Source organism: Spermophilus citellus, assembly GCF_964194105.1.
Source record: "Spermophilus citellus genome assembly, chromosome: 2".
NCBI lineage: Eukaryota > Metazoa > Chordata > Mammalia > Rodentia > Sciuridae > Spermophilus > Spermophilus citellus.
In genome coordinates this window covers 212,778,340-212,806,276 of record NC_138183.1, presented here as the reverse complement: position 1 = coordinate 212,806,276, position 27,937 = coordinate 212,778,340, and the positions used below count along the sequence as shown (strand labels likewise).

General features: G+C 39.9%; 1 protein-coding gene and 2 long non-coding RNA genes across 3 annotated transcripts in view; 1 reads left to right on the top strand and 2 right to left on the bottom strand.

Annotated features, from left to right (window-relative positions):
• The window catches only part of LOC308641134, a 34,423-nt gene extending 33,295 nt beyond the window's left edge, over positions 1-1,128 (bottom strand). Inside the window, exon 1 of the long non-coding RNA XR_014020414.1 lies at positions 1,023-1,128. This is a non-coding gene — a long non-coding RNA (uncharacterized lncRNA). The remainder of the gene's footprint in view (positions 1-1,022) is intronic.
• On the top strand, positions 936-17,099 carry E2F8 (E2F transcription factor 8). Its single transcript, XM_081279415.1, has 13 exons — positions 936-1,379; positions 1,706-1,833; positions 3,492-3,770; positions 4,147-4,303; positions 6,083-6,397; positions 6,623-6,784; positions 8,064-8,201; positions 10,004-10,207; positions 10,696-10,783; positions 11,039-11,567; positions 15,158-15,290; positions 15,410-15,810; positions 16,354-17,099. Exons 2-13 carry the CDS (start codon positions 1,819-1,821, stop codon positions 16,534-16,536), a joined length of 2,604 nt encoding a protein of 867 aa, XP_081135541.1. The 5' UTR covers positions 936-1,379; positions 1,706-1,818; the 3' UTR covers positions 16,537-17,099.
• On the bottom strand, positions 11,700-21,747 carry LOC308641135. The gene is made up of 4 exons (XR_014020415.1): positions 21,646-21,747; positions 19,845-19,892; positions 19,720-19,755; positions 11,700-11,847 (listed from the first exon to the last, which is right to left on the bottom strand). It is a non-coding gene; the product is annotated as an uncharacterized lncRNA (long non-coding RNA).
• Between the last annotated feature and the right edge of the window lie 6,190 nt (positions 21,748-27,937).

Genomic DNA, 27,937 nt, shown 5'->3' with positions numbered 1-27,937 from the left:
TTGGGGATCACAGTGCCCAATTCTCAGCCCGCGAATCCTGGGCAGGCCAAATTTCATTCACCAATTTTAGTAAGGGTAAGGGGTGTACGCAAAAAAAGAAAAGAAAAAAAAAGTTGCAGAACTTTTCCCCCCAACTCTTCGTGGAGGCAGGACTAAAGGGCGGTACCTGCACCCTGATTCGCAGGCGGCTGGTGTGGAGAGGCTCGGATTGGCTCGCGGGGCCCGGGGCCGGGAAGAGCGGGCGTGGGGGAGGGGTGCGGCCCTCCCAGCCCGCGGGATCGGCTCGCGCCGGGAGCGGGTTAATTTCAAATCCGGGGTTTGACTGCTCCAGGACGGTCACACTCTCTCTGCCCGCCCGCCGACCCGCCAGTCCTGGTCCAGGCGTTTCCCTCCGGCACCCACCTCGGAGCGGCGGAAAGACTGACAGACCGCCAGACACGCGGACTCCCGGGCCTGGGCGGGGAAAGGGTGCGGAGAAGTCCCCGCTCAGCCCCTGCCGACTCCAATTGTGAGGTGGACTGACAGGTCAGCGGGACGCAAAGGGACACGGCGCCAGGCCTGCCAGCACCCGGAGCGGGCTACGGCAGGCGGCGGCTGCGGCGGCGGCCGTTTCCCGCCTCCCGCTCCGCCGGGGGCCGTGGAGGGAGGAGCTGAGCTCCCGCGCAGAGGGGCGGGGGCGAGCGAGGGGGAGGGGCTGGGATGCCGTGGTTCCGGGCGCGGGTTTGCCCGCGCTCAAGCCCCGCGCAGCTAAGGGGCGGTGCCGGCCACGGTCCGGCTTTCCGCGCCAAATTTTTAAATCGAAGGCGGAAGGTCCGGCCCCGCCCCTGAGACCGTCAACCAATCGTAGGCCCGCAGCTGTCCCTCCGATTGGACGGGAATCGTTGCTCTGGAAACCAGGAGGATGCGGTCCGGGAACTGTCGGGCTGGCGGCGAGCGGGGCGGCCTCCAGGGGAGGTGCTGTTGGTCTGCAGGAGGGGGAAGTACTCTGCGCGCGGAGCGGGTGGCGGGCTGGATGACCGTACCTGGTTGTTTGAGCAAACACAGCCTTCCTCAATGGAGTTGAGCATCGTGGTGTGAACCAGCCACCCGAATAGCGAATACATAGAACTCTGCATCTTTAAGGAAGTCTATTAAAAGGAAAAAAAGTCTTAACCAGAAGGCGCTCTTTAAATGCCCAGCAGTACCCTTAGAGCTTAGGTACTGAATTTGGAAGTTCCATATCGAAGCGCCCCAAGACTACAGCTGAGCATGTGCACATATGTGCAAGGAGAGAAATTCGGGCATCTAGATGCAGATTCGTGTCCAGAAACTTGGGGTCCTGTGTGCTCAGCCGGAACCTGGGCTCGTATGCTCAGTCCGGAGCCCTGATCTGTGGACAGGTGGGTGCTTGCTAGTGAACTTGGGGCCCGGTAGAATGCCTTCTCTAAAGATGGCAAAGAGCTGTCACTGGGAATTTTGTGGGTTACTTGAAAGCTCATGACAGAAGATGGTTTTTACGAAGAAATCTATTGATGTTGGACTTGTCTACCCCGTGGTGGGGCTATCTCTTCTGGAGATCAAGAATAAAATATAAATCCAGTTTGTCATTTTTTGTTAGTCTTTGTTTCGGTGGCCTCTTGTGTCCCTGAAGGTGAAGGAATTTTTAGCAAATCTACTGGTGCATATTTTCTCTAATTTTTTTTTCTATTTCCTTTTTTTCTTTAAGGATATTAAAAATTTTAATAGAATTGATTGGACTACTGGAACCATCAGGATTTGGGGAGGAACTACAGATTTTTCATTTTAAAAGAAACACTAAATGAATGAAAAATTAGCCGAATGGAGAACGAGAAGGTACTTTGTAGCTTTGGCATTCACTGTTGCAGTTTTAAATTTGCATTATCATCATGACTGAACAGTTTAATTTTTCATTCTCCTCTGCCTTATTGACATCAACCCTTTTTGGTTATTTAGCTTTTGCAAAAACCCAGAAGGAAGGAAATTTTTAAGTTTTGAAGAAGGGTAGGATTGCCCATGGTTAAAGTAATCTTTCTATTTTAATGGTTTTATGGAAGTTACAAAGAGAAAAGGTATTTTTAAGAATACAATAAAATTTGTTAGTACATTATGATATTTCTGAGGATTCTTAAGCAATTGGAATTCAGAAAGGATATTTGACATAATTTGATATTGGATTTGTTTTTGAGATAATTTTTTATTAATTGTCAGCTTCTTTAACTATTAGGGCTCCAAATTCTGTCCATGAGTAAATATTTTGGAAAATTACAGAGGAATTGTCAACAGGAGTATCCTGCTGGTGTCTAGCTACTGATAGGTTAAAAAGGTGAACTGAAACTTCACTAAAAGCTTTAAATGTTAAATAAGAGAATTAATATTGTTCTTGGCAGTGTGAAGCAAAGAGCAGTAGTCTTTAGCAAGACTCCATCTGTAGGTCAGTACCTCAAGAGTGCACATGCTGGCAAGGAGTCCCTGCCTAGATCCATCATACTAACTGCCATGTGGGAACACCGTACATGGAGTGAGAAGGTCCAGATTCCTGTGCTGTGTAACCTCCTTCAGCCTTGTGTCCTCTTCTGCCAAATAGGAATGCAAGATTCAGTGAAAATACATATGAGAAAGCACTTAATAAATCCTTAGGCGTCTCAGACATGTAACAACAGTACCTTCCGTGTTCCCAAAGTTTATTGAGGAGTTAGTAGTTCTCCCTGTTCTTTCATATATTGCCATTTCAAGTATTTTTTTAAAAATATATACAGCTAGGAGCAATGTATAAAGTACCTGGTGTCTGAAAGTGGAAGGAACACAGTCTCTATTACTCTTTATTTGTGAACAAGCCACATTTTCTTCATCTGTAAAGTGGAAGGGTGGATATTCACAAGAGCTAAATTTTTCTGGTCAGAAGACCTGCATTTAGGCACTCTGGATTTCGCAGATTCTCTGGATTTCTGACTATATGCTATCTCTCACCTTTGTCTGCTTGGCTCTCTTCCATGTCAGTTTTGTTTAATCATCATGCAGCACCCAGTGTAGCCATTATACTAGCTGGAAAATGGTTTCTGCCTTGGAGGCTTACTTATAATACTGTTTGGGATTATTTAAAATTAACAGGTCTGTTAGGGAAAGATGAGTAGAGATATATGGGAACTCTCTAAACTACCTTTGCACCTCTTCTCTAAATCTAAAATTATTTCAAAATGGAGTTAAAAAGTTATAAGTCCTAATCAAGTTTCTTTTTTTTTCTTTTTTTTAATTTTTGGAACATAAGATGAAAGCATTTGAATCCATGCTTTTTGCAAACTTGAAAGTGGAAAATTTATTAGAACAGGCAGTAGGTGTGAAATGATCATTGTAATATACTCCTTAATCAACTTTGATTTCATTAGATTTTTTTCCTTAGCAATATTCTATTCATTGTATGATTTTTAGAGTCAAAAACCATCTGATAAATCTTATTCTACAATGGATTTAACTATTTACTTCTTTTGAACCAGGAAAATCTCTTTTTTGAGCCACATAAAAGGGGACTGATGAAAACACCCCTCAAAGAATCCACAAAGGTGAATATAGCACTGGCCGAGATCCAGCCTGACTTTGGCCCTTTAACCACGCCCACCAAGCCCAAGGAAGTCTCCCAGGGAGAGCCATGGACACCAACAGCCAATCTGAAAATGCTCATCAGTGCTGTGAGCCCTGAGATCCGGGACAGAGATCAGAAAAGGGGATTGTTTAACAACAGAAATGGATTACCTGAGGCCAAAGACTGTTTACATGTAGGTTTTCAGAGGACCAGTAGAGACTGGGGATTAATGGGGGGTTTGGATCTTCTGCAGAAATAATGAAAATATGAAGATCACTATCCTCAGGCTCTTCATAATAAATTTCAGAGCATCAGAAAGGTTTGAACCCCATCAACTACTGGGAATTGTGAACCTTTGAGTGATTTTTATTTCAGGCTTCCCTTTCAGATTTGCCAAGTATTCTACTGGGTCCCCCTTCCCCACCCCACTTTTTCTTCCATCTCAAACTTCGCAGCTGTCCAAGCTAAGCATGTAGATAAGTGGTGTTAGTCATCAAACACAGATGCCCTTAATAAATCTGTCAAACATTATTTCAGAATGAGATGTTATTTACCTTTTCCTTTCATAGGAACACTTATCTGGAGATGAATATGAGAAATCCCAACCAAGTCGAAAAGAGAAAAGTTTAGGATTATTGTGTCATAAGTTCTTAGCACGATATCCTGACTATCCCAACCCTGCTGTAAATAATGACATCTGTCTTGATGAAGTAGCAGAAGAACTTAGTAAGTATGCAAAGAGTTTACTGAAATGGTTAATAATTAATTTCATGGATTTAACTCCTGCAAATGCATGGTTACATAGACAGTGTTTGTAATGGACACAAATAAGGCAACAGGGAAATTGTAAGTCTCCAAAAGTCCTCTTAATTAAGGAATAAAGGTGAATAGTTTCTAATTTCAGTGAATCTTAGAAGCAGGTAGGTTGTCTCTGAATCTGTTTCAAAAGTAGATACAACTCTGAACTTTCACCTTGGCCCTGTCCTTGAAGGTTAGATGTCTTCACAGTTAACAGTAAAGGCCAGCTCCTGTGAGTGGGACCAGGGTTTGTATAAGCGCTGCCACTCGACCACCATTAGTCTGAGGACTGATGAGTTTTCAGAGTATTTTGTGTTTCCAAGAGTTACTGTGTTATACACCCTTTTGCTCCACTCTTCATAGACCTAAAGCTAGTTAGAGATTAAAAAAAAAAAAAAAAAAAAAAGGTCTATGGCAAATATGGGATCTCTTTGGAGTTATGTAAATATCTTAATCTAAAACTTGAAGAGATATCCTATTCTATCACTCCATAAAGAAAATTTTGCTCTTCTAATACATGTTTATAAATATCACATTTCATGTATTAATGAATATGTCTAGCTGGGTAGTACGTGCTCTTTAATTCAGCAGACATCTATTGATCAGCTAGTATGTGCCAGGCAACGTTGAAGGAGCTTGAGATACATCAGTGACCAAAAAAGGGCAAAATCCCTTCTGTGAGAAACCTGCATTCTAGGACAGGGTAAGAGGACCAGAAGTTGTGGGGGTGTGCTTTGCAATTTTAAATTAAGTGGTCAGGTCAGGCTAATTGAGAAGGTGGCATCTGAGTCAGGACTTGAAAGATGCAAGACAGAGAGCTATGAGAACATCTGGGAGAAGGGATTCCAGGCAGAAGGAACAGCTCAGGACTGAGGCCCTCAGGCCCAGTGGACTTATCCTGCAGGTCCAAGGATCAAGAAAGCCACTAGGGGGCAGCCTTTTTGAAATAGATTTTTAAGCACTTTCCCTGAAAGACTAGATTTCATCCAATATTTGAACTTAAATCAATATTAAAAGTAAATTTCCAGAACAAAGAGAATCCTAACATTGTAGAATACTTCTAACTCAAGTTAACTAGAATTATGAGAGTCAAAGAATTGCTCATATGATAGCTGGAATGTAGGCAAAATTAGACCCAAAAAGGAATATACTTTTCAGTTTTTTTATGTGGATTTTTTAAAAACCACATCATGGTTTCTGCACTTTTCTGAAATCTCAATGCTTTGTACCTATCACATTATGGTTATAAACAGGCTGTGTGTGTGTGTATGTATGTGTGTGTGTGTTAAGGGTGGTAGAATAAATGGGTTTGAAGGTGTGGGATCTAGAATATTAGAAACTTAGTTTTGCCATTTCCTGGCTGTTCTTTGGAGGGAATTACTTAACTGGTTTGATCCTCATCATTAAAGTACAGATAATAAAACCTACCTCACAGGTTAGGACAAAAATTTCCTGGAGCTGTATGGCACATTTTAGGCCCTCAATAGTTGTTGCTTTCCTAATTTGTATTAACTTATTTGTACCCTTCGAGAGCAGGGACATGACTTTCTCACCTTCGCACTGTTTGTTAAGTGTATGTGTCCCCAAAAATTAAAATCACATTATCCAGAACCTTCTGACAAAAATATATAGAATAAATGATTCTTAAATTCTAAACACATTATAAAAGTATAATCCTAATAACATACAATTGTGCATTCTTTGTAGATGTTGAGCGTCGACGAATTTACGATATCGTGAATGTACTAGAGAGTTTGCACATGGTGAGTCGCCTCGCCAAAAACAGGTACACGTGGCATGGGCGACATAATCTCAACAAAACTCTAGGGACTCTAAAGAGTGTCGGGGAAGAGAATAAGTACGCGGAGCAGATTATGATGATCAAAAAGAAAGAATATGAACAAGAGTTTGACTTTATCAAGAGTTACAGTATAGAGGATCATATCATCAAATCAAACACTGGCCAAAATGGACACCCAGACATGTGTTTTGTCGAGCTCCCTGGAGTGGAATTTCGGGCAGGTAAGAAATGGTACTGAAAAGCCCAGGCTGCACGGTACTTTTCGTGGGTCTCAAGAAGAGACCCCACAGAGAACATTGCTCTAAATTAGCTACTGCAGTTTTGAATGTTAAAATACTGCAGTTGTCAGCTGGAAGATCAGGTGGTGGTATTTTTAGCCTTGCTACTTTAGAAGTCACTTGTCCCTTCATGAATTTTAATTCTCTAATCCTCACCCTTCTCCAAAGCTTCTGTAAACAGCCGCAAAGACAAGTCCTTAAGAGTGATGAGCCAGAAATTTGTGATGCTGTTTCTGGTGTCAACGCCTCAGATAGTAAGCCTAGAAATTGCTGCCAAGATTTTAATTGGGGAGGACCATGTGGAAGATTTGGATAAAAGCAAGTTTAAAAGTAAGTGTCATTGACTACCAGGGAATTTTGGACCTATCCATACAGTCTGAGTTACCAATTGATTTCCAAATGTATTGGGCATATACATGTCTAGTTATGCTTCAAAATTTTTACTTCTCCCCAGGATCTGTGATGGTACTGCTTTAGCTAAACTGCAGGATTCAAAGATATATATATTTAACTATTCTTATTTGTCTGACACTCTTGCTTCATCTGATACTATAACATTGTTCCTATTTTACATAAGTAGAATTTGTACTGTCTGAGGTCTAAATGAGCAATAATTTGTAAAGTAGGATCAGACTCTAGATCTCTGCTCTTTCCACTGATGCTGAATTACAAGGATATATTTAGTTTAGAAAATTGTCCCCTGAAGTGACCTGCAGTACAGATGGCATTTGAAAGAAGGATCTTAGTCAGATTACCTGCTGTCAGTATATTCAGGATTGATACTGTATAAAGACCAAATTACATAGAGAATAAAGGTGATAATGCTGGCAAATTGGCTTGGGAGGCCTACAGCTTGAGAAAGCATACTGATACTACTGATAGGTTGCCTGCTTTTTCTGAGTCACCTGATGGTATTCAGCTCTCTATTTGACTGGTTAGTCACAGTTTTGGAAGCTATTCCAGGAACTGCAGATGTGTAATTTGCTGAATCTCCAGGAAATTCAGAACCTTCTGGCATGGCTATGAAGGAGAATTGATTTATAATTTTTTATACTATCAAGATGGAAGGGAACAGAGAATAGTTTTGTAGCAAAACTCTTTAAAGTGTATGAGATTTGTAGAATTAACAAATCTGTCTTTACATATAAGGATGACCTAAAAATTTACAAATTTTTTTGGGTACAGAATTTTCCATGTTTATGATATTAAATAAATCTTATTATAAACCATCACATGTAGAAAAGCAAAACAACACACTGATGCTATATTTCCATTTGTTCATAAAATTCTTCTCTTTAGAAGTTTTCGAGGATTGCTGATTTTTTTCATAAGTAGGGTGATCTCATCAAGTTATTTTTCCTTTTGCAACTTGTACTGTTGTCATTTCAAAATTCAGGGCCAGCAGTAACTGTCTTTTAAATATTCAAAACTACTCTTTTGTTTTAATTAAAGCAATATCACTAGAATAACTTAAAAGGAGTTAGATGTTTCTATCTGACATTGATGGTTGGGATAGCTCTTAAAATATACATGAATTTCTTAGGAAGCAAAATCCTTTGATCTTTCATTATTCTATTAAGTGGCATATATGCTTTTTTTTTTTTCCTAGCAAAAATTAGGAGGTTATATGATATAGCTAACGTTCTGAGTAGCCTGGATCTTATCAAGAAAGTTCATGTTACAGAGGAAAGAGGTCGAAAACCAGCTTTTAAATGGACAGGCCCAGAAATCAGTCCAAATACCAGTGGTATGTACTTCTCTTTCATTCTTTGCTTCTTTTTTGAGTTAATGCACATCTGGATAGATTCTCCCTTCCCCTTCCTACCCACACCCCACATGAAAAAGGTCATAAATAAATGGTTAAACAAAACAAAGATGAGTGCTAGTATAGAAAGTTGGCTACTGGTTTCATCAGCAACCTGAGGTCTATAACCACCCTCCCACCCTGTGTACAGGAAGTAGAATTTGTGTGTGAAAAGATTTGATAAATTTAAGGCACCACAGAACATACAGTACTACTGCTGTGTATGTTTGCTCAGTGACCACAACAAGACTTGTACATCAAGAATATGAAAGTAGGGGCTGGGGTTATGGCTCAGCAGTAGAGCACTTGCCTAACATGTGCAAGGCGCTGGGTTCCATCCTCAGCACCATATAAAAATAAATAAAGGTATTGTGTCCAACTACAACTAAAAACAAAAAGTTAAAAAAAAAGAATATGATTAATGTATTCTGATTTCAACGTAGAAAATAGTTCTCCTTTCAACTCTGTGAGGCTGACCTCACATTTTGGATTCTACCAAAGATCCTCATCCAAAACTGCTGGACCTTGAGACCTTTGGAGTTCTAGCAGGGAAGTACAGCTACTCATATGCCCTTGACTAAAGAACCGTTCTCTATTAGGGAAGGTTGCCCTCTTTGACCAAGCTTCAGAAGGGATGTACACGGAGCAGTGAGGGAGGAAGGGTCACCCACCTAGCCACCAGATCAGCTTAATCAAACCTGGTGATGAATGGGCTGACAACTGTCACAGCCAAATCACCCTCACATCCCAGAACCACTGGAAAATAGCAGGAACATGGGCCATGAAAGGAGAGGGAGACCTAGGTTGTAGTCCCAGCTCTGCCACTCAATAGCTTTGCGACTTCAGGCAAGTTACTTCTCTAAGACTCACTTTCCTCCCTGTGAAATGACTTTGCCTTTTCAGGCTTCTTATAATTTTGGCTGTGATCTCAAGGAGAGGTCTTTTGGTGCAAGAATTTGGAATAAAGGCTCTGGGGCCACACTGACCAGGAGAGTCAATGCCAGCTGAGAGACCTGGAGTCGTGGGTTAAAATCTGTGTGTCTGTGCTCCGATCTCTGACAGGGATGCATTTCCCTAGAAATACCTGCCTCCTGGACCTCATGTGAGGATCACTGTATTTCATGAACTCTAACACACCACTCATTATAAGACACACAATTTTTTCATGCACTAAAAACATAAAAATCAATAATGATTATATTCTAGCACACCACTTGTTGTAAGGTACAGTCTCAGTATCTACAGGTTCCACATCCAGGGATTCAACCAATTATGGGTCAAAAATATTCAAAAATAATTTTTTGTCTGTACTGAACATGTGCAGATGGTTTCTTTATCATTATCTCCCAAACAATATAGGAAATTCATACCAAATTACTGCACCAAATATAGTATAGTTATATAGTATAACAAATATTTATATAGCATTTATATTGTATTGGATAAGTTATCTAGAGATGATTAAAAATATCCAGAAGGATGTGCATAGATTATATGCAAATACTATGGCATTTTATGTAAAGGACTTGAGCATCCATCAATTTTGGTGTCTGAGAGGGATTCAGGAAACAATGCCCTGGGACATTGAGGGAGGGCTGTAAGGTATAAATTCACTGATACATTATGGAATAGTAGCACATTGTCTGTATTCTATAACTGTTGCCACCTTTATTTCATACCACAAGAAAGCCAAACCACCTGTTTTAATACACTGGACTTTAATACACTGAACTTTTCCATTTCAGGCTCCAGTCCAGTCATTCCTTTTGCCACCTCTGATTCGGAGGTAAGGCGGTCTGCAAAAGAGAACTGTGCCAAAAACCTCTTTTCCACACGCGGGAAACCAAACTTTACTCGACACCCATCTCTTATCAAACTGGTGAAGAGTATAGAGAATGATCGGAGAAAGATAAATTCTGCTCCCAGTAGCCCTATCAAGACCAACAAAGGTATGTTTTCCATAATGTCAGGACTACGATAGAAGAATTTCTTTTTATCTGATTGCTTTTAGCTTACTAGATCCTTGCAATAAGTGTTAAAAGAATTGTTTCAATATCCATATGTCCAGCTCCTCTAACTCATAAGCCTAATCTATATATGAATTCATGAATAAAAAGTAATTTGTAGCCACGTGCAGTGGTAAATGCCTGTAATCTCAGTGAAGCAGGAGGATTGCAAGTTTGAGGCCAGCCTCAGCAACTTAGGCCCTAAGCAATTTAGCAAGACCCTGTCTCAAAACTGACAAAATAAAAAAGGCTGGGGATGTGGCTCAGTGGTAAAGCACCGTTGGGTTAAATTCCTGGTACCCTGTGCTTATTGTTTAGCTGCCATGCAATATTGGGGCAGGGGCATGTTCCTTTGACTTTAGTGAGGTTTCATCTGCCTGAACATTTATTCTTTAGATTTACCCACCTTCTCCTCCTTTCTGTTTCACCAGCTGAGAGTTCTCAGAATTCTACATCCTTCCCGAGTAAAATGGCTCAGCTTGCGGCTATTTGCAAAATGCAGTTAGAAGAACAATCAAGGTAGGTTGGCAATACTCTTTAGGAACAGGATGGATTATTTTTGCATTGCATTAATAGAATTGCTTACTTTATGTGAGAATAGTCACTCACCTTAGAAAATGGAGAGATAATCATTTCCATATCTCCTACTCAGTCATTACAGGAAATATGACCAGGTTCATAGAATTGCGGCTTCAACCTCAGGCTCAAAATCGTAGGACATTTAGGATTAAAAATGTATTTCCATTGTGTCATGTTTTAAATCTTATCTTTTAGTGAACCCAGAAAGACAGTGAAAGTACAGCTAGCAAGATCTGCACACAGCAAAACAGGGACCCCTCTGGACACCCCAACGAATGCTGAGCTGGAGCTGACGACACCATCCCTCATCCAGCCCCTGGGAGTGGTTCCCCTAATTCCTAGCCCATTGTCACCAGCAGTGCCTGTAATCCTACCTCAGGCCCCTTCAGGCCCATCCTATGCCATCTACTTGCAACCCACCCAAGCCCAAACCATGACGCCACCCCAAGGGCAGAGCCCAACAGTCTGTCCCATCCACTGCTCTAAAGCTACTGGATCAAAAGACTCCACAGATGCCACCAGTGAGCCCACCAAAGATGCCACAAAGTCCAGTGCCTCCTCCAGACCTGGAAGCTTGCTGCCAGCACCAGACAGACAAGGGGCAAAGAACCGAAACAGGGAGGCGATTGGAGAAAAGGGCTCAAAAAGGGCTAGCCTGCTTGAGGACAGTGGTTCCAAAAAAAAATTTAAAGAGGACCTAAAAGGACTTGAAAATGTCTCCACAGTAAGTACAACCTCCAATTGTGCTTTAAAATGTGAGGGACTGAGAAGAATTTGGTGGCTTGTGAAATTTATCAGAGCAAAGAGCAGTCTTTCAGAAGATAGGGAACTATTCTTGAGCATCCCGTAATTCAAATGAGGCCCCAGACAGTTAAGCCTCTGACTGGGATGACGGCAGGACCATTTTTAACTTTTGGAGGAAGGATTTACTTACTCTCTTTTTAAAGCACCACAGGTGGTTGTCCTTAAGTCCATTTCTCCATCACACACTGGAATGCAAACACCTGTCATGAAGGTCATAAATAATTTACAAGCAGACATAACCCTGAACGGATGGGTGCCTAGGGTTCCTCTAACTCCTGCTTTCTGAGTCATTTCCAAATATTTGTTTGATATCATTTAACAAATCTGTTGCCTAGAAAATAATGTTACTCTACCTCAAATTTAAACCACCTTTTCTATTTTGTATAAATAGAAAAGTCAAGCTGATCTTGACAAATTGTAAGTACATTAGATGCATTGCTTTCTACAGGTATTGACATTCTAGATACTTTTTTCCTGGGTGGAGATTAGTACAGGAGAGAATTAATATTTATTGGATGCCTACCCACATGCCAGGCATCAGAGGTATTACTATTACCTACATTGTCTTATTATCCCCTCTTAGGACATTTATATATGAAAGACATTATCATCAAATAAATACCATTAAAGTTAATCTTTCATTTTGCTCCTGCTGTTAATTCAAGTTATTTTACTTCTCTACGTCTTATTTTTCTTCACCTATAAAGAACTTATTCCACCAATTTTCCTGCTCACCTACTGTGTAGAAAATGCTCTGGATCAAATCTAACCCAGCACCTGCCTTTGGTGGTGATAGCTCCTGAGTATTTGCCCTGTGGCCATATTACAGTTTTTGTGGGATTAAATGAATTTATTACATGATGATATTCATAAAGGGGTTTGTGATTCTTTTAAGACATCGTATCAGCTGAAGGGCATTATCTGTAACTATTGTTATTAAGGAAGCTTTAGAGTTTGTCAAATCTTCCCTGAGGATGGCTTCGTGGAAACCATTCAAAACACCTATTATCTCACATATTATCGTTTTGCTTTTAATGTGCATACTAGGGGAAAATCACAAGGCCGTCTTGATTCAATTTTCTGGGAGGTCCATAATCTCTCTGGGCCAATGGGTATGATTTAATGTTGGGCTCCCGTTGCTCCCTGAGTTATTCAGGATTAGTGTTTTCAGTGTGTAGGTCCCCTGCTTCTTTTTGTTTCATCTCTGGGACTTCATTTTGAACCATTTCTTTTTAGCATGGACTGAACAGAAGAAAACGAGAAATTCATGTGTTCATTTGTTCAACAAACATTCACTGAGAATCTGCAGTTGTGGGGGTAGATGAAGACAGTATGCAAATAAGGACAGATGTATAGTGAATGATCAGAAGGAGAAAAGATGAAGCAGAGGTGATAGGAAGAGGGGTGAGAGGGAGGCTGTGGCTAGAAGAGATGCGGTTCAAATGGAAATATGACAAATTCGCTCATTCTGCTAAGTTAATAAGATCTGATACTTTTTGAAAAGTAGAATTGCCATTACAGGTTAAACAATTTTGTAATAAATGTAGTTTGTTAAAAATCGAATAGTTATTATTATGAGAGTCCTACAGGCTTTACTGAAGACTTGAGTTAAACCAGCAATCATAATAACTTGTGCCTGAGAGAATATGACTAAAGGTAACAGCAGTTATGTGTAAAAGACCTAGCTCTACCCCTTAAGAATTCTCTAGGGCTGAGGGTGTGGTGTCATGATAGAGGACTTATCTTGCAAGTGTGAGTCTGGGCTCAATCCCCAGCCCTGAATTTTTTTAATTTTTTTTTTTCTGCAGCTTAAGGTACCAATCAATTAGTAATGATTTTGAGCACTACCAAGCATCTAAGAAACAAAATTTAAATCTTGTGGTATACTTTCAGCTTTGTAGATTTTTGAATTCACTGGTTCCCCAGGAAAAAACCTATTAAGAGCCAGATCAAAGTGTGGTCTGCTGTTTTGACAACATAGAGAAGAAAGGTCTGAAGGAAGACAAAAGACAGCCCCTCCTTGTAAGAGCTGCTTTTTAGCTTTCGTCAGCATGGAGCACAGTGAGGCTAAAGCAGACTTTTCAGGCAGTTCAGCCACCCATGGAGACTCTGTGTTCGGTGAGGTAGAGCGATCTAACAGGCAGAGTGCGAGGTAGATCCACCCTGAAACAGGGGCCTTTTCTATTTGGGGTATTATTGACCTGGAGCTTTTGGTGAATGACATTTGGGCCTCTAATATGAAATTAATCTGTTTTCGTTTTCATCTGTCATTTTTCAACTGGTGTGCTTTAGTTTACATGTTATATAAGGCTACTTGGCATCATCAGAGTAAGCAATACTGCAAAGAAGTACCAGAAAAAACTCTACACTCATACAGTTCCTTTGTTCTAAATCAGGGGTCAGCAAACTTTCTGTAAAGGGCCTGACAATACATTTTGGTTTGGGGACATATGGTCTCTGTTGCACCTACTCAATTCTGCCACTATAGCAGGAGGGCAGCCATAAAGACAATAGACAAATGAATTGACATGGCTGTATTCCAATTAAACTTTCTTTATAAAAACAAGAGGGTTGGATACGGTCATAGACCATAATTTGGCCACTCCTTTCTCTGACTTAACATTGCTTAAAATGTTTTCTTTGACTATTAGTCCCTTAACAGCTTACCAAAAACTTAATTGCCAAATAGTCTGGGAAATGCTACATGCAGTATACCCCACTTGGAGATTAATAATGCACGCTATCGTTAAAGTTTCTTGAAAACTCTCTTTGTTTAATTAAGTATTTCCCAAACATATTTGACCATGAACCAAGTAATGCCTGTTTGGGTCCCCAGGAACTAGGGTTCCTCAGAATATTCTTTGGGAAATGGTTCGACATAATTCAAGAACAATCAGGTAATGGCCCAGCAGTGCCATATGTGGTGTTCACCTGCATTAAACTGGGTCCTGACAGCACCACATCATAGCAACAACCCTGATGGCAGGTGTTAGGATGTCAGTGTGGTGTGTTATGTGAGTCCTACCCCTAAGCAGGCTCAGATGGCATTCAAGAAACAGATGCTGGGTGCCGTGCTCTACACCTGTCATCTCAAGCTACTTGCTAAGCAAAGGCAAGAGGATCACAAGTTCAAGGCTAGCGTGGGCAACTTACCAAGACCCTTTCTCAAAACAAAAAAAAATTTAAAAGGGTTAAAAGATGTAGTTAAGTGGTAGAACTCATTCCTAGTTTAATCCTTGAGCTTAATCCCCAGCACTGCAGAAAGAAAGAAAGAAAGAAAGAAAGAAAGAAAGAAAGAAAGAAAGAAAGAAGAAAAAGAAACAGAGGCTCTACATTATTCAGGACAAGCATTGGAAAGGTGGGAGGATACTGTCCTCTAGGAACAAACCACCTGAGGCTTGATTTGATGAGAAAAACAACTACCGATAGATGTTAACCTGGAAGAGTCATATGGCCCTTTTCTTCCTATAGGATTTGTGTAAGACTAAACCCTTCCTCTTTGTTTTCTAGACCCTGTTTCCATCAGGATACCTAATCCCCCTCACCCAGTGCTCATCCCTGGGGGCAGAGTCCATTTTGTCTAGTAAAGAAAACTCAGGTGCACTTTCCCCGAACCACAGGATCTACAGCTCCCCGATCGCAGGTGAGCGTAGGCAAATGACTAGTCAAACTTGAACCAGTCTCAAGTTCAAGTTCACTTATGCCTTGTAAACTTCTCAAATGCCTGTGCTTCTAAGATATCTTCCCCTGTTTTTCCCCCAGGTGTTATTCCAGTGACAACCTCGGAACTCTCTGCTGTTAATTTTCCCTCTTTTCATGTCACACCTTTGAAGCTAATGGTCTCACCAACTTCTGTGGCAGCTGTTCCTGTTGGGAACAGCCCGGCTCTCGCTTCGACCCACCCCATTCCCATCCAGAACCCAAGCTCAGCCATTATGAACTTCACCTTGCAGCACCTGGGACTCATCTCCCCCAGTATGCAGGTGTCTGCCAGCCCTGGGCCTGGAACCAGTACCATTCCTGTGTCCCCAAGGATAGAATCAGTTAGTGTCATACCAGAAAATGCAGGTTGTCAGCAAGGAAGGACCACCATCTATGACTCACCAGTTCCAGGCCAGAGCCAACAGAATGGACAATCAGTTGCTGTGCCAGGGGTACAACAGGTGAGAGTGTTTCTCTTTAATTCAATTACTCCTTGAATTTGTCTCTTTGTTTTAGTACTGGAAAGTCAACCCAGGGGTGCTCTATCACTGAGCTACATACCCAGTTCTTTGTATATTTTATATTGAGATAGAATTTCACTAAATTGCCCAAGCTGGCCTTGAATTTCTGATCCCCTTGACTTGGCCTCTAGGGTACCTAGGATTACAGTCGTGCACCACAGTTACCTATTATGTCCCATATATTTATATCATAGGAGATTTATTTTTGCTTTCCTTCTTTGGAGAGGGAGAGGATGAGAGTTGAAAGCCTACCTTCTTTCCAGACCCATGTTATGGGGTTATCATGAGATAACCCAGTAAGATTTGTCTTCCCTTAGCAAAAATTATTGAGAATATATAAAACTCATCAGGCTTCCCTAGCCAATTTTAGAATATACTGGTTTCCTAACATATGACATATCCATCCAGTCCCATCTTCCAAGTCTGCAGGTCATATGTATCTCTGTGTGTTTAACTCCTTTCTCCATCTCTCTTTCCAATCAGCCCATTCCTGTGACACCAAAAGGGTCACAATTAGTGGCCGAAAGTTTCTTCCGTACCCCAGGTGGGCCAACCAAGCCAACCAGCTCATCCTGCATAGATTTTGATGGTGCTAATAAAATGTCCTTTGGAGCCCTCTTTGTCCCACAGCGAAAACTGGAAGTCTCAACAGAGGATGTCCACTAATTGACAGATGTTGGCTTAATTTAATTTTCTAAAGAGTTACTTAATGGAGAAGATGTACACAGACTGTTTTGAAGAACATAATCTCTGAAAATACTGTAAATACATTGGGGTTTCCTCAATGTCAAAGCAGATACTTGTTTTCATACTTATATATACATGCACACACAACCAAATATAATTGTATAATGCCAAGTTCAGCCATCAGTCCTATAAAATAAAAGTAAATGTTGAACTAAGGTATATTAACTTTGGGGTAGGGAAGATTCATTATTTCAGTTGTGCCTATACTATTATGCAAAGTAACTGTATTAAAGTTTACTTCCCTTTGAGTAAATGTTTAATATGCCTAACACAGCGTTCTCTTAAACTTTTTGCACAAAGACAAGGCTGTGTAATGTATAATGTTGTATTTTTACATAGGATGACTATAGCGATATTTTTTGTAATTCCTTTAATCCGTTGTTGTTGCGGTATGTCTTTGTAGAGTTTGCAACAATCCTCAATCAAGTCTATGGAAAATTATTTATAAAATGTATTTTTAATCATAAGTTGTTCAAATTAAAACTTTTCTAAAATGTAGTTAACATTTTTATTTGGCCACCTAGGGCACTGTTGGGAAAAAAAATATCCAAGAGGCAGATTCTTGATAAGGAGAATTCTGGGTTCCTTTTGATATTCAAAGTTTGATATTCAGAGTTTCTGCATTTCTCCCCACTTCCTTCCTGTGACCCTCAATATTGTTTAGAATTGTAAACTTGGCTTTGGAGAGGCTGTTGCTTGGCCAAGGACACCCTGCGAAGTCCCATGTCCTTCCCACCCTGCTGAGGGAGATGAGAGATGAAAGGCGGAAGCTGGGCTACTTCCTAGCCTGGCATGACTAGCCCCTATCCCAGCCTCCTGCTCCCCACTGAGGAAGGTCTGCCTCTGGTCCTCTACCACACTTCTGGATAGTCTCTCTCCAGGGAAAGGAGGACAGCAATAAGGACCCTGATTTCCTCCATATTATGCCTCCATGAACTTCTAAGAAAAGGAATGAGCTACAATGTGTTCTATATCTGCTTGTTATGGGACAAACTGCATCTTGAAAATTGACAAGAGCCTTTCCTGGGCAGGGTTGTTGTTGTTGTTGTTGTGTGTGTGTGTGTGTGTGTGTGTGTATGTTAGTTACTGGGGTCTGAATCCAGAGGCACTCTACCACTGTGCTGCATCTCCAGCCCTTTTTATTTATTTAAGACAGGGTATCATTGTTGCCTTAAACTTGCAATCATTCTGCCTCAGCCTCTCAAGTACTAGCTAGGATTCCAAGTATGTGCCACCACACCCAGCTAAATGGCCCCTGCTTTTAAGGTACTTAGTTAAGAAAGACATGAAAAAATTAAGCCTTTTCATGCCATAAAGAGAAGTTGCTAGGGGTCTATATAGACAAAAGAGCTTAATAGAGGTTTAATTCATACAGAACAATGAGAGAAACACCAACCCAACTACAGAAATAATGCAAGACAAATCTGCTTCTGTAGCTGTGGCTCTGAGAAGGTGGGGGCTCTCATTCCCCCTCCTTTGGCAACTAGAGAGGATAGAGCCCAAGGTTCTGTTCTGTTCCCTTCATCAATTCTCTATGTGAAGAAACCTCTTTGGGAGAATTCAGATGCACAGGAAGAAAGAAGGTGTATTAGATGCTGAGGCAGCAATGCTATCTGTCCCACCCAGTCTTCCTCTCTGACAGATTTGTGAGGCTTCCCCTTGATCACCACCCTCTAGGTCCTCACCCTTGTGTGATGCCCTCCTTGTGAGTGTGGGTGGGACCTGGCTTGCTTCTTATCAATAGGCTATAGTACAAGTGGTAGGGGTGTATGATTGTGTGGTTGTGAGATTGCATTGGATGAGTTATAGAAACTGACCCACTGGAGTCTCTGTCCCTTGCTGGCTTCAAGGAATCAAATTATGTGAGAGAACCCATGGCCATGGACTGTGAGCAGCCTGTTGGAGCTGAAGACTGCGTACTGCCAGCAACCAGCAAGAGACTGAAATCTCAAGTTCCACTATTAGCTCCAAGGATGGAAATCTGCCAACAACCTGAGTAAGCTTAGAGCAGATCTTTCCTGAAATCAAGCCTTAGACAAGGTAACAGCAACAACTGCCACCATGATCATAGCCTTGTGAGACACTAAGCCAAGGACCCAGGGTCTAGGCCCTGCCCAGACTCCTGACTCACAGAAATGGTGAGATAATACAGGAGTGCTGTTTTAAGATGCTGTTTGTGGTAATACTGTTAAGTAGCAATAGATAACAAGTACAGCCACATAACCCACCAGTGTCCACAAATATCTTCTTTCTGTTTGTTCTGTTATTGTTCATTGGTTTTATAGGCATTCATAGAAGGAAACATCACTGGGACATGGTAACTAACCCCAAAGACTTAAATGAAAGAACATTGCATTCATTTTTACAGTTGGAAGCAACTGTAAAGATGCGGGTAATAGTACAGTAGTGGGCAAAGTTATCTACCCAGCATGCGATTCTTTTCCCAAATCACTTCTTCATTTCCTCTTCAGGAATTTCATTTTCCACACTGGATACAGCAAAGTAGACTGTAACTGAGGGCCCAACCAGTGCCTCGCAAGAATGATCTTTGTGTTCCGCCCAAACCAATCTCCCTGGAATTGGATACTCCATTTCATGGTAGTCTTGCATTCTATTTCTGTAGCTGGGGTTCCTACTTTACAGCTTTCACAAAGGCATCTGCGCATATTCACACCTGAGTGTTTGCTATTTTCTAATTCTCTGAACCTTTGCTATCCTTCCAATAAATAACTTTTGCTTAAAGCAGCCAATCAGTCATTTCTGTGACCGATAATTAAAAGACTTAACCAGATCACAGAGGAAAATCCAGGACCCGGCTGTGGATGTGGCTCAAGCGGTAGCACGCTCGCCTGGCATGTGTGTGGCCCGGGTTCTATCCTCAGCACCACATACAAACAAAGATGTTGTGTCCGCCAAGAACTGAAAAATAAATAATAAAAAATTCTCTCTCTCTCTCTAAAAAAAAAAAAAGAAAGAAAAGAAAATCCAGGACCTACACTTCCCAGTTTTCAAATCAGCTCCCTGCACCCTGGGCCCAATAAAAGAGTAAACAAAGGAGGACTTCAGAAATTCTTATCTCTCCAGAAAATGCAAGTAACTCACCTATGTTCCAGTGATGTAAAACACCATTTCCAATACCTGAAGGGGAAATAGTTGAAATAAGAGAAGAAACTCAGGAAACGAGAGCAACAGAATTGATGCCAAAAAAAAAAAAATTCTAAACCTACTTTAAAGCAAATTCCTTCATCCTTGTCCTTTTCAAGTGATTAGTGTTCCTGCAGATAAAGGATAAAGAGATTTTCAGAACTTAAAGCAGATAAGCTGTCTGAGCAATCCTATTAATTATATAAGAGCATGTGGGTTGACTGCTGATTCTTTACAGTATTTATCAAGGACAGGTAGTTTTCAAATCTTGAGGGTCTAAAATAAAAGACAAGCTCAAAGAAAACCATGTCATTACTTTGGGTTGAAAAAAAAACATCAATCAATCTCATAATTGACTTTTAAAGGAGTGGTTTTACATCTCAATGTCCCACTTGAGTGAACTCAGTCAATGATTTTCTCAATTGCATCAGTAGCTAAATGAGGACTTGTCATGATTGTCAACATTTTGTAGAAAAATATAGGTAGGGAATATATTATCAGTATCCTCCAGTAGATCAACAACATTTTTGAAAGACACTTTATACAGATAATCCTCAATTTACAATGCTATGGCTTAATGACTTTTTCACTTTCTTACGGTATGAAAGCATTACACATTCAGTAGAAACCATACTTGAGTCTTGATTTTTTTTTCCTGGGTTAGTGACAAGCTGTATGATACTTTCTTGAGATGGTGTGCAATGCAGCAAGCCACAGTTCCACTCAGTGATGAGATTCCAAGGGTAAACAACTGGCGCCCTGCACTGTACTGTGTTGCTAAGCTATAGTATTTGGCAGGGATTAGGAAAATTAAGTGCATTTTCAATTTACAGTATTTTCAACTTATGATAGATTTATAGGGATATAATCCCCTAATAAGCAGAAGAGAACCTGTATATTGAATTCTATTTATAAAGTATTTATTTTGTTTTTACACACAAGGAACACTGTGTTGTACAAAACAATGTCTATCATCCTACTTTGTTTAAAAAAATCCTCCATAAGTGACTCTCCTAAAAGTTTATCCTGAATGAAAAGCATTCATTTCAATTACTATGGATTACAATCTTTCTAAAATTATAATATACATGTCCCCAATTCCTGAACAAAATACATTGAATATAACCTTTTTGTTCAAGTTTCAGAAATTCATGAACATAATTGTTTTGTTCAAATTCAACCAGCACTTAAACCATCCAGCCTCCAGGGGCTACTAAATGTGTAAGTCTATATTCTGCTACAATTAATGGCTCAGAATGTTATTCTTTTTAATCTCATTTGTTATGGCTCTTGGTTTCCAACTTTGATAACAGCTTCTAGTTGCCTTGTTTCTCTACCCTCATGATAAATATCTATCTTCTGACATTGGAAAACTGAAGGGTTCCAGAGGAACTCAGGTCACCAAACTCACTTTTATAAACCATTCCAAACCAGTTGGTGTTTCAAGGAGAGCTCCCTTCCTCTCCCATGGGGGAAAGGGCCATAAATTCATGTCAGGTGTTTCCCTTGGCAATCAGTGGCTCTATCTCTGTACACGCAAAACAAAGCTTCTTAATGCAGGGTATCTGTGACCATGATGGAATATCAGGAATGCTGAATATAAACTATATACCTTATTTTTTTAATCAAAATTCAACACTTGGACAATAAGAGCATTTCTGCACAAAGGTATTTGAAAAACAGGATGTGTTCTAGGGGAAGAGAAGGACTTGGGAGACATAAGGAATCATTTTTATTGAGAATCTACTATTATACCAACTGCAAAACAAAATTATGAGGTATTTATCATCAGCCCCACTTTGAGGACACTAATTTCAGAAAGTGAGAGGATTACATCTCAATCCCACAGGAAAGCACAGGGCCAGCATGGGAGTGCAAACATGCCTGGTGACAAAGTCTATGCTGATTCCACCACTTCACACTCCAGAGCCTGGTCATCTGGAAGCTACTACTCATTTAGAGACTGAAGAAACAGGCTGATTCCAGGTTGTGCATGACAAATGGGAATGGCACTTTTTAGCACTAATCCCAAGGCGTGACAGCTATTGCTATTTCGGGCTGTCTACCTGTGTTGATTTATTCTGGATCAAGTTGCTTAAGTTTGAACAACATTTTAAAAACTCTTTATGTTATGCTTGTGATTCTAAATTGGTCCAAAGAGGAATTTGCAGTAGGTGTCGAAAGAAAAGTGAAGCAACTACTATTACTCTCTGGGGTTATTATAATTTGATGCAGTGACATACACATACCCATGGGCTCCAGCTTGACATTGCTGTCTTCCTCTTCTTGTCCACCTCCTCTTCCTGAACACGGGCTCTGCTGCCCTATCACCAGAAAATTTGTTATTTCTCTACTACCAGCCCCTCTTGGATGGCTGGGCATACTTCTCAGATTGGCTGGTTCATGACTCCTCTGGTCCTTCAACTTGCCTTTCAAACCTTCCCTTCTCTAGCCCCTCCCACAATTGTGTAAAGTCTAATTCCTATTTTTTAAAAAAAGCCTTCTCTTACTTCATAACTCATGGTGGTTCTGCTTTCCTAATTAAAACCTGACTATACAATTTCATGTGGTACTTTTGAGAGGAAATGGAGGAGGGGGATTCCAGAGATACCCAGAAACCACCCACTTTCCAGAGCCCAGAGAAAAGGATGAGCCGGCAAGTTGGCACTTTGCAAGCCGTGGGTCATTTTAGTTGCCTGTACTTTCAAAGCTGCAAATCCAGGGGCTGAATCATCTTAGGTCAAAGTGCCCTTTACAAATGCACATATGGAGCTCAGCCACTACACACTGCACCTCTCTGCCCCAGCTCATTTACAATGCCAGGAGATTCTGCATCCAAGGTCTCACTTGACTTAGCTCAGTGCCTGGTCTATGAGCTGAAATCTGGCTTCTAATCCCAGCTCTCCCTAAATAAGGCACTTAACCTCTCAGAACTAGATTCCTCCTCTATTGTTACAAGGTGATCTCAAGGAGATGATTTCTGAGGTGTCTCAGAAATAACGTTTCATGAAAAGTAAGTTCAAATGCACTAGTGATTCAGAGCACATAAGCAGAAATTGCACTTAACAAAAAGAATTTTATCAAATACATGGGAAAAGGCTGATCCCAGGGGAAAAGAAGACTCTAATGATTAAACCACTAATCCTCAGACTTCAATGCACAATATTCCTCTCAGCTAATATAACATAAAACAGATTTAGATTTTATTGCTGCTATTGTTGCAAGAAGTTGTTACTTCTATGAAATTTAATCTCACAGATCAGGAGTCTGTCCACCCTCCTGTTGGTTTTAATATCTTGACTTTGCTTACCAGTTCTCTATTTTTTTGTCCTCTAGAACATTTTTTTTTTTTTGAGATGACCTATATGATCTTGAGCTTCAGCTGTAAATCTGAGGAAAGTGAATAGACTGGCACCTTCTTGACAAGAAGCTTTGTGAATGAGATATTCTGAATGACATAGAGCCTTGGGGGGATCACCTCATCTAGGGGCTCCTAAATTTCCAAATTCAACCCTAACTTTGGGCTCCTGAGCCAGTGCCATGTTGATAGTATCAGAAACACCAAGAAAGCATCTTCTACAGATTCGTGGGCTCCCATTCTCAGAAATGAGTCTAGGGCAGAGTTCTTGAATCTCTATTTTTAAAAGATTCCTAGGCAATTCTGATATGTTGCTAGGTTTGAAGAACAATGATCTAAGAGAATATTCATCCAGCATTTAAATTATTAAAGAACTTCTGGTGCTAGTTAAGACAGAGTAAGTCCATTGTAAGCTATCTGTTCACTGATGACAATAATACCCCTTGACGGAACACAAATGCTACAACCAAAAGAACAATTGGTAGGACAGTGAACTTACAGGGGTTTTCTTTCCTTTTTTAATTCTTGGCTTTGATGTTGGAACCACCAGCCTTCAGATGGTAAAGATACAACACCCGGTATGAACCTAATCAGGCTGATTGCCTGTTAAAATAACAAATCCTCAGACTACAACTCACTAACCCAACATAAATTAACATTAGTCAGAGGATTTTAATGGAACCTAGAATTCTCACAGCATATTATTCAAAATTCTAGGAAGTCACTTGACTTGTAAGAAAAAAAAAAGAAGAAAAAGAAGAAGAAAGAAAGAAAATATGCCCAATTCTCAAAGGAAAGGACAATCAACAGATACCAAAGTAAAACAATTGAAGATGATCCAGGTGTAAGGGTGAACACTATCGAAATGATTGGAAATAGAGAAGTTCTCATCAGAATAACAGAAACTATAAAAAAGAACCCCATGGGAAAGAAAAACTCATTGAACGGGCTCAATAGCACACAAAAAAATTTAGCATTCTCCAGAAGTTTTTAGTAGGACAAAGAGTCAACAGAATGGAACAGAGAGTCCAGAAATAGACTTATGCAAATATGGTCAATTGATTTTTGTACAACAGTACAAAGGCAACTCAATGGAGAAAAGCTAGTCAAGTAGTGCTAGAATAGTTGAGTATCCATGCACACAACAAACATGAACCTCAACCTACACCTCACATCACACACGAAAATGAAATCAATAGCAATAATATCCCTAAATATAAAATGTAAACCTATCAAACATTTAGAAAAAGACAAGAGAAAATTTTGCTACTTTGAGTTATGCAAAAAAGTTCTACATACTACACCCAAGGCATGATCCATAAAATAAAACACTGTTAAACCAGAATTCATCCTAATGAAAAAATTGTCCTCATAAGAGGCACTCTAAAAAATGAAAACACCAGTCACAGATTGGGAAAAAAAATACACGCAAATCACAATCTGATGTAGAACTTATAATTCAAGTACTTAGAAATTCTCAAAAACTCAACAACAGCCCAATTTTCTAAATGGGAAAAAAATCTGATTGCTTTACTCAAGAAGATATACATGATGTTAAATTAATACATAAAGATGTTCAACATCATAATTCACTAGAGAAATACAAATGAAAATCACACTAAAAACACCATTACACATATATTAGGATGGATAAAATTGAAAAAAAAAAAAAACCAAAATTGACCATACCAAGTGCTAGTGAGGATGCAAAGCAACTGGAACTCACGCATAACTTGTGGGAATGCAGACACTAGAAAATGAATTGGTAGTTTCTTATAAAGCTGAAAATGAACTTATCATATTATACAGGCATTTAACGCAGGTATTTATTTTTGAAAAATGAAAGTCATGTTTAAAAAAATTCTATGTACAAACATTTGTGCCATATTTATTCATAATTGCCCTCAAGTCAGAAACAAACCAAGTAACAATCCATTTATCCTGCTTGATGTTCTCTGAGTTCTTGTATCTATGCTTTTGTGTCTAATTTTGGGAAATTTTGTCATTAGTACTTCAAATATTTCTTATTTCCTTTCTCTCTCTTCCTCCTGGCATTCTCATTTTGTGTAATTGAACAATTTTGTCATTGTCATATAGTTCTAGCATATTCTGTTCCATTTACTTCCAGTCATTTTTCTCTCTGCTTTTCAGTTTGGGAAGTTTCTATTGACAGGTCCTCAAGTTCATTGACTGCTTCCCCAGCTGTATATAGTCTACTAAGGGACCTATCAAAGATATTCTTCATTTCTATTACAATGGGTTATTTTTTTTTTCAATTTTTAACATTTCTTTTTGATTATTTCCTAGAATTTCCATCTTTCTGCTTACATTATTGCCAGGTTGCTTGAGACTAAAATACTCAGGGGTCACTCCAAGGGAACCGGGCTAATTGGGTTGTGTGAAATAACCACACAAGAGACAGAAATACCTTTTTCTTTGGAGGGTGCTGTGATGGCTCCTCTGACCTTAAGGGTCTGCAGAAGAGAGAGAGAGAGAGAGAGAGAGAGAGAGAGAGAGAGAGAGAGAACACATACACACACGCTGACCCCTTTTATTGAGGAGAAGCTATTCAAATGAGGCAAAGGGTCAGGTTTCAGGGGGATGAGTCTAGCTTCATGATGTCTGCTGTCAGCAGGTTGACTGACATCTAAGTAGGCCACACCCAAGGGCAGTGTAAGAGAAGGGGACACACAAAGGTATTTCCATGGAACATTCTATCCCAAACAGGGCAAGGGGTAATTTTACAAAGGAACAGGTGAGCATAATTCCACCCATGGGGATGTAGGAAGGCACACCTATGTACGAAGACACAGTCGCTTGTATTCTAAAAATTGGGGTTATCATCTGGATTGACCTACAATGCTGCACCAATCAGAAGGGAAGACAGACATAGTCACATGCTAGTCAGCTTCCCACACATTACCAATCTGTTCTTACATATTGACATATTGTCTACCTTTTCCACTAGTGCCCTTGGCATATGAATCATATTTATTTTAAATCTCTAGTCTGATAAGTCCAACATCTCTGCTGTAACTGATCCTGGTTCTGATGTTTATTCAGTTTCCTCAAACTCTGTTTTTTATGCCTATTAGTATGCCTTATAATTTGTTGTTGAAAGTCGAATAGGATGTACTCTAGTTAAATTAACTCAATACTGGTTCCCAGAGTTTACTCTCATTAGTTTCTGCTCCAGTAAAGCGTGGTTCTTTTAATCCACCTTCCTGTCTTTATAATTGGAGTGCAGCAGCTTTTCCTGTGATATCATTCTCAGATGGAACCAGAAGGAGTTATTGATTTTAGTTTGTTCAGCTTTTTACTTATTGTTGGATGAAGTGATAACTTCCAAACTCTTTAAATCCCTTGCTAGAAGCCACGAGTCCCCTAAATATTCTGCAAACTGGTGAATGAATGGATACTGTGGTAGATGCATAAATCAAATACTGCTCAGCAACAAAAGTAAATACACAATGGATGAGTCAACAACATGGATAAATCTGGAATACTCTATGTTAAGTGAAAGAAAACTGATTCAAAAAGCTGAATACTATGTTTCTATTGATATGAGATTCTGGAAAAGGCAAAGCAGTTGGGATGGAGGACAGATCACTGGTTGCTCGAGGTTACAAATGGGAGTGGATGTGACTTCAACAGACAGCACAACAGAATTTTGAGTGGTGGTGGAGCTTGCTCTGTACCTTGAATGTGCTGGTAGTTATGCAAGTCCATGCATTTGTTAAGTTGCATTAACTGTACAATGAGAGAGAGAGAGAGAGAGAGAGAGAGAGAGAGAGAGAGAGAATATATGTGTGTGTGTGTGTGTGTGTGTGTATATATATATATATATATATATATATATATAATTATATGTATATATTAAAGTGGTTTTTTTCCATTACAATGCCTCACCAGGTTATCTACAGATTATATTTAAAAGTTTCCTGTGGTGGGGGCTTTACTTTTTTTTTTTGGAGATCACTGACCCCAATCACTGTACTGGGAATGGGATATAGGTTGCCAAGATATTAATCATCTCAGCCTTCAGGCAGGTGGGAGCCATTAGAGTTCCTTTATCTATAGCAGACTGTAAAAATTATTTCATTTTCTATCATCTCCATAAAATGAAAAATGATATACCTTATTAATACAGCTCAAAGATTTTCTTTTACATTGATACAATATCAGCCTGTCTGCCATTCTACCCTCACTAATCTTAGTTCTTCTTTATCTTGGAACAAATTTACTCCCTCTTTATGTAAGATAGTTCATCAGATATTTTGAGATTTTCTATAATTTTTCACTTTTCAACCATCATTAATTCTTCTCTGAGTTCCTATGTTTGGTTCCTTGAGCTGTGTCTCACATAGCATGTATTTAAGATTATCTCTCTGTAGAATTTGACGTTCATTTTCAATATTTCTTCCCAATTACCACAATAGAGCATGACATTTAATTTTAGCTTAGAATCTACAAGGAAAGTTCTTTAAAAGAAACTCGAACTCACTCTTATTCCTGTCTTTACACATTCAGCAAAATATATACATAATGTAGACTTTCTCTGCAAACTAAAAATATTACAAGGTCTCATGGCCATAAAATTTTGCGGTCTACCTCTACTGGTTCCATAATGTCTGAGAGTTCTTTGACTATTGTTTAAATTCTAGCACTGGGGGGATTATTCGCTAGAAGGAATTAATAGACTTGAAACTTCACCAAATAAGTCAACAATAACCATACCACAACTCTTAGCATCCTATCTCAGCATCTATAAAAGGATCTACATCTATAAAAAGATCCACAGCTGTCACACACACTTGG